The 7,500-nt window shown below is 39.4% G+C and overlaps 1 protein-coding gene across 4 annotated transcripts in view; it reads right to left on the bottom strand.

Annotated features, from left to right (window-relative positions):
* Positions 1-267: 267 nt before the first annotated feature.
* LOC122252628 (zwei Ig domain protein zig-8) overlaps positions 268-7,500 on the bottom strand; it is a 49,584-nt gene continuing 42,351 nt past the window's right edge. For 3 of the 4 annotated variants that reach the window (XM_086538339.1, XM_086538338.1, XM_086538337.1), the window contains 3 exons: positions 6,494-6,621; positions 2,768-2,936; positions 268-541 (listed from right to left, as the gene is read on the bottom strand). In XM_086538339.1, the coding sequence (XP_086394465.1) occupies positions 411-541; positions 2,768-2,936; positions 6,494-6,621 (428 nt within the window). In that variant the 3' untranslated portion in view covers positions 268-410. The remainder of the gene's footprint in view (positions 542-2,767; positions 2,937-6,493; positions 6,622-7,500) is intronic. The other variant, XM_086538340.1, reaches the window with a different exon arrangement.

Below are 7,500 nucleotides of genomic sequence, written 5' to 3'. Positions count from 1 at the left end.
ACGCTCATTTTTTTTTTTTTTTTTTTTTCCTGTGTGTGTGATTAGAAAGCTTTTTATCTTCCTTTTTATAATTTGGTCTTGGATATAATTTCATCATAATCTTTAAACATATCTTTTTCTTGTCTGTTTTCGAACATATATTTTTTGTCAGTTTCGTTTTAGGATTTAAAAAAAATCAAAACAGGGTTCATTTTTCTTCGTAATTTCATATATAGACAAAATAACTTTTTTATTTCTCGAGAGAAGGTTAGACAAAAACTGCCAAACTTCCTTTTATCAACTTCATTGAGACTGATATACAAGTAGAAAATCTCTCTTTTTTTCTTCTCCTTTATAAAACATCAATAGATATATATATAATATCTGTATACGATAAGGTAAAGTGATTAAAAAATAATATATCAGATCTTTCACTTCAGGGCGCTATGGAGTGTGACGTCACAGAGCAGGCAGGTGAGGAGGGTAAGAGCGAACGTGAATGTAGCGTGACCCAGCTGGCGAGGGCATCCGGCATTCGTCAAGATGGCAGCGGTAGAATCTCCTAGGAAAAAGGAATGCCTTAGATATATATTTTCTTCTGGAGGGTGGGACAGATAGATTAATAGATTGGTAGATGTAGATAGTAAGATTGATATAGGTAGATAGATAGATAGATAGGTAGGTAGGTAGGTATGTAGATAAAATACATAGATAGATAGATAGTAAGATTGATATAGATATATAGATAGATATATAGATAGATAGATAGATAGATAGATAGATAGGTAGGTAGATAGATAGATAGATTTATAGATAGATTAATAGATACAAGTAGATAGATCAATAGACACAGATAGAGAGGTCGACTGTTTGATAGATAGATAGATATAGAGCGACTGAATGATAGATAGATAGATATAGAGCGACTGATTGATAGATAGATAGATAGATAGATACAGATAGATATGTAGATACAGATGGATGATAGATAGATACAGGTAGATATATCTACAGATAGATTAATAAATACAGATAGATAGAAAGTTCAGATAGATAGATAGGTATATAATTTAATAAATATAGATAGCTAGGTAGATAGACAGATAGATGGATAGATTGATTGATAGATAGATGGATTGAGAAATAGATACAGATATATAGACAAATATAGAAAAAAGGTGAATAAATAGATATATACATATAGATGGATTTAGACAAACATAATTAGACAACGAAGAGATAAATAAATAGATATAAATTTGAATATATAGATAGATAAAGATAATCACAAATTGTTTTTTGTGCTGATGGTATCTTTTTTCTTTACTATACACTTAATTTCCCTTTCCTATAAAAAAAACTTTGAACTATTTTTTATGACATATTGTCTCTCGAAACAAAGGATAAAAGCAAGTGAGACTTCAGACGACTTTCCTACGTAAGGAGGAAAAGTATCATTCAATCTCTAATGTAAATATATAGATAGAAAGATAGGTAGATAGGTAAATAGATAGATAGATATAGATAAAATAGATAGATAGATAGAGAGAGAGAGGGAGAGAGAGAGAGAAAGAAAGAGAGAGAGAGAGAGAAAGAGAGAGAAAGAAAGAGAGAGAGAGAGAGAAAGAGAGAGAAAGAAAGAGAGAGAGAGAGAAAGAGAGAGAAAGAAAGAGAGAGAGAGAGAGACAGGCAGACAGACAGACAGATAGACAGAGAGAAAGAGAAAGAGAGAGAGAAAGAGAGAGAGAGAGAGATGAATAGATAGATAGATATACATATAGATAGATAGAAAGATATATATATATAAAGACAGAGATAAAAAGATATATAGAGATAGATAGATAGATAGATAGACATTGATAGAAAAATAGACTCAAAGATAGATAGATATATTTCAATTTCTCCTTAGGAAAAAATCCAGGGGAAAAAACACACATTTCGATAACTATTTAGAGAGTGAAAGAAAAAAGAATAATCAATTCATGTACAAAGGACAATTAACTTTCGACAAATAAAGGCCGACACAAACATTACAACAACAACCTCTCTGTAGGCTACACTAATTCCCTGATATTTGTATTCAATTAGACACACGAGTTGAGCAAATACTTCGCAATATTTTAGCTTTGGATTTAAAATTTCCTCCCCCCTTTTTTGTGCAGATTTTAATTCAGTGTCATCTCGAATCATTTATTTCCTTGCTTTCTTTTTATCAATTTGATGGATTTAGCACGAGGGAGATACGTACAGGCTTTTAAAAAATATATATATATGTCATGGGTGGTTTAAATGCGTTTTATAATGTCACGGTTCTCATACTTTTAGCTTGTGATTCTGTACGTGTGTGTGTGTGTGGGGGGGGGGGGGGGGAAGGGTGTTTGTGTGTGTGTTTGTGGGTGTGTGTGTGTGTGTGTGTGAGTGTGTGTGTGTGGGGGGGGGGGGGGGGGTGTGTGTGTGTGTGTGTGTGTGTGTGTCTGGGGGAGGGAGGGGGTGTTTGTGTGTATTTGTGTGTGTGTGTGTGTTAATGTGTGTGTGTGTGTGTGTGTGTGTGTGTGTGTGTGCTGGTGGGTGGGTGGGTGGGTTGGGTGTGTGTGTATGTGTATGTGTGTGTTGGTTTGTTGGTATGTGTGCCTGTGTATCTGCGTGAATCTTTTAACGCCCTTTCAACGATACCTAACAGATACCCACAAATCCACAAATACAAATAAGACAAAGAAACACAGACGACAAAAAAACAAACACGCCCACAGACCAAACAAAACACAAGCCACACAACACAGACACTGACCATTAAGGATATGTATCCTGACGGAGGCGGTGGCGGAGGGCGAGGGCACGCACGAGTAGGTCCCCGTGGCCCCGTCGTGGGCGTCGTGGATCAGCAGGATGGTCTTCGTGACGGCGCCGCGGTCCGTGATGACACTCACTCGGCTGTCACGGTTGTCGTAGTTGATCACCTGGGGGAGGGAGGGAGACGGGGGAGGGGGGTTAGAGTGGTTGTTTTGGTTGTTTTGGTTGTCGTAGTTGGTCACCTGGGGGAGGGAGGGAGGGGGGTTAGAGTGGTTGTTTTGGTTGTTTTGGTTGTCGTAGTTGGTCACCTGGGGGAGGGAGGGAGGGGGAGGGGGGTTAGAGTGGTTGTTTTGGTTGTTTTGGTTGTCGTAGTTGATCACCTGGGGGATGGAGGGGGAGGCGGGGGTGGGGTGAGTGGTTGTTTTGGTTGTCGTAGTTGGTCACCTGGGGGGAGGGAGGGAGGGAGGGAGGGGGGTGGTCACCTGGGGGAGGGAGGAGGCGGGGGGGGGGGGGGGGGAGGGAGGGTGGGGGTTAGAGTGGTTGTTTTGTCGTAGTTGATCACCTGGGGGAGGGAGGGGGGGGGGGGGGGGGGGTTAGAGGGAGGGAGGGAGAAGGGGGGGGGTTAGAGTGGTTGTTTTGGTTGTTTTGGTTGTCGTAGTTGATCACCTGGGGGAGGGAGGGAGGCGGGGGGGGGGGTGAGTGGTTGTTTTGGTTGTCGTAGTTGGTCACCTGGGGGGAGGGGGGGAGGGGGAGGGGTGGTTGTCGTAGGGAGGAGGGAGGGAGGCGGGGGGGGGGGGGGGGGGGGGAGGGAGGGAGGCGGGGGAGGGGGGTTAGAGTGGTTGTTTTGGTTGTCGTAGTTGATCACCTGGGGGAGGGAGGGAGGCGGGGGAGGGGGGTTAGAGTGGTTGTTTTGGTTGTTTTGGTTGTCGTAGTTGGTCACCTGGGGGAGGGAGGGAGGCGGGGGGGGGGGGTGAGGGGTTGTTTTGGTTGTCGTAGTTGATCACCTGGGGGTGGGAGGGAGAAGGGGGGGGGGTTAGAATGGTTGTTTTGGTTGTCGTAGTTGATCACCTGGGGGTGGGAGGGAGAAGGGGGGGGGGTAGAATGGTTGTTTTGGTTGTTTTGGTTGTCGTAGTTGATCACCTGGGGGGGGGAGGGAGAAGGGGGGGGGGGAGCGCGGTTGTTTGGTTGTCACCTGGGGGAGGAGGGAGGTTGTCGTAGCTGGTCACCTGGGGGGAGGGAGGGAGGGAGGCGGGGGTGGGGTGAGTGGTTGTTTTGGTTGTCGTAGTAGATCACCTGGGGGGAGGGAGGGAGGGAGGGAGGGAGGCAGGGGGTGGGCAGTGTGGTTGACACGTGGGCGGAGCATTATGGTTGTTTTGGTTGTCGCAGTTGGTCACATAGGGGAGTGGGTAAAGACGGGACAGGAAACATGTAAAATTCCGGTTGTTTTGGTTAGTGAATATGGTGACAGACATTTATGAATTAAATTAGTGGTTTTCGTATAACCATCCATGTATGAGTTACCGGATGGATATGTTGGCAAACAAGTAAGATATATATATATATATATATATATATATATATATATATATATATATATATATATATATATATATTTATATATTATTGCTGATTTAGAGGATTAGGTGCTGGATTTAGTGCTAAATATATAGTAATATAATTGCAGTTCTCGTGGGCGTAGGCGTCGCAGATCATCACATGAAGAAGGGAGTGGCAAGTTGTTTTGGTTGTTTTAGCGGATTCCCTGGTGGAGGGGAGGGGGAGGGGGGAACAGGAAGGACGGAATTATAGATCCATAGCTATATAATTTTGGTCACCGTAAATAATCCCCTGGGGAGGGGCAGAGGTGGAGTGTTAGATGTTTGGTGTTGCCAAGTATATATATACATTATTTGGAGAGGATTTGGTATTGTCCAAATGCTGGCTTATATAAACGATTTGAGTTGTTAGGGAATCTATATATGTATATATATACTTATATATTTTCTTTTCTTTCTTTCTTTCTTTTTCTTTCTCTCTCTTACTCTCTTTTCTTTCTTTTCTTTCTTTCTTTTTTTCCAATCGCCATATATCTCTTTGTGAAAAAGAGATATATGACCTTTGTGAAAGACAATCATAATCACCAAATGTATAAACGCGAGTATCTCATACATACGTATATGTATTTCAACTACACCATGCTATTAATACAAGCGTTATTAATGCCATAGGCTTTCTCTGAAGGCTTTGCAAAAGGTCAGACTACCTTGTGTTTGTGTGGAGCAAAGGTCACACTGAACTATATAACATTAATCATTTCTTTTATAAAAATTCTATGAAAAGAGAAATGATTATATATATCAGTTCTCTCTTTCAGTAAATCACACCATAACACATAATCAACCTTTACGTGAAAACTGCCTCCAGCTGTGTTTGACAACTCAACAAACTTCAATTGCTAAAGTAAATAGACGAGAGAGAGAGAGAGAAAAAAGGGAATAAAATTTAGAATGTGTAGGTGAGATAGGCGGCCATTCCAGTGCTAACCTTTGACCTAGGATTTGAACACCCGTTATCTATATAGGTCAGCTTTATCATGCACGGGTGAGTGAGTGGGTGGGTATGTATACTGATAGGTAGAAAGATAGAAAAATAATTAATCGAGTGACAAACATATTCATATATATATATATATATATATATATATATATATATATATATATATATATATATATATATATATATATATATATATATATATGTGTGTGTGTGTGTGTGTGTGTGTGTGTGTGTGTGTGTGTGTGTGTGTGTGTGTGTATATATAGATAGATAGATAGATATAGATATAAAACCCAGTCAAAGGATTATCAAGCCACACTGCTCAGTTGGTATCCGTAAAAATAAAATAAAATAAATCACATTACGGATTAGGAATAAGAGTGCGACTAATCCTCTCCGGTGACTATATTTAGTGAGAATAGAAGTGAAGAGAGAATAGGTGTGTGTTGTATGTTCGTTGACACCTTCTGATAATCCTTCTGGTGTTCCAAAATTACATGTCCAGGTGACATGACAGAATGACGTGCCTTTTGTTCCTCACCTTAACGTTATAGATAATAAAGATTCGTCGATGTACACACTCTTGACCCTCGCTTCCTTTGTATGTTATATATATATATATATATATATATATATATATATATATATATATATATATATATATATATATATATATATATATATATATATGTGTGTGTGTATATGTGTGTGTGTGTGTGTGTGTGTGTGTGTGTGTGTGTGTGTGTGTGTGTGTGTGTGTGTGTGTGTGTGTGTGTGTGTGTGTGTATATAACCAAATTATATATATATATATATATATATATATATATATATATATATATCATATCTTTTGATCTTTTATTCTTTCTATATGCTCCTATTTTCTGTTCTTTATTCTATTTTTTTCTCTTTATATTTTACCTCTTTTTATGATGATCAGACCTCACAATCACTAAATACCCTATAACTCTTTTAATAACACAATTCTAATTCATTCTATCAGTACCTTTACCACACATAAACAACATCAAACCATTTACATCAAGCTTTTTATAACATATCCATCAACATATAACATATCCATTTACCATTTTCACCATCTTACTCTTCCACACATGATCTATTGACAACCAGCTACCATCTCGACTAACACCAAGCCACCACCATACCTTGTTGTTATGGTACCAGAAGATCTCAGTAGCAGACTCCGGATTATGGTTGATGATGCATGTCAGGTTGATGGTTGAACCCCTGTATACATACCGTTCGGGTGAACCCAAGATACGGGCTGTGGGCACTGCAAGACACGGAAATTAAAGAGGTTATTTATGTATTCGTGTAGGAGAGAAATGGCAAAATAGAGAAGCTAGATAATAAGGCTGAAATATATAGTATTAACTTGTATGATAATATTCATATGGTTAATGCACATTGTTACATTCGGCCTTGCTAGAATTTCACTCTCTCGTCTCTCTCTCTCTCTCTATCTATCTATCTATCTTTCTCTTTCTATCTATCTCTATCTCTCATCTTTCTCTCTCTCTCTCTCTCTCTCTCTGTCTCTCTCTCTCTCTCTCTCTCTCTCTCTCTCTCTTATATATACCTCTCTCTCTCTTTCTTTCTCTCTCTCTCTCTCTCTCTCTTTATTTTTATCTTTCGCTTTCTCTTTCTTTCTTTCTTCTCTCTCTCTTCTCTCTCTTCTCTGTCTCTTTTCCCTCTCTCTTCTCTCTCTCATCTCCCTCTCTCTTATTTCTCTCTCTCTTCTCCCTCTCTTCTCTCTCTCTTTCTCTCTCTTTACCCTCTCTTCTCTCTCTTTCCTTTTTCTTTTCTCTCTTTTTTCTCTCTTTTCTCTATCTTTCCTCTCTCTTTTTTTTCTGTCTCTCTCTTTCTCTTTATCTTTTTCTTCTCTTTTTGCATCTCTACCTCTTTCTCTTATTCTTATATTTCATCCATCTCTTTCTCCTTCTCCTACCCCCTCTCAATTTCATCCTCTCTACTTCCTCACTTATTCCTTCTCACTCTTCCACTCCTTTACTCTTCTCCCCTTTCTCTTACTCTATCCTTCTCTTTTCCCCTCTCTCTCTCTATCTATCTATCTATCTATCTATCTATCTATCTATCTATCTATCTATCTATCTATCTATCTATCTATCTCTCTTTCCTCTGTTTCTTTCTC

The sequence above is a fragment of the Penaeus japonicus genome, unplaced genomic scaffold (genome assembly GCF_977035675.1).
Source record: "Penaeus japonicus unplaced genomic scaffold, GWHDUDI00000001_assembly GWHDUDI00000007, whole genome shotgun sequence".
Classification (NCBI taxonomy): domain Eukaryota; kingdom Metazoa; phylum Arthropoda; class Malacostraca; order Decapoda; family Penaeidae; genus Penaeus; species Penaeus japonicus.
The sequence above is the reverse complement of the archived record's forward strand: the minus strand, read 5'-3'. Positions and strand labels throughout refer to the sequence as shown.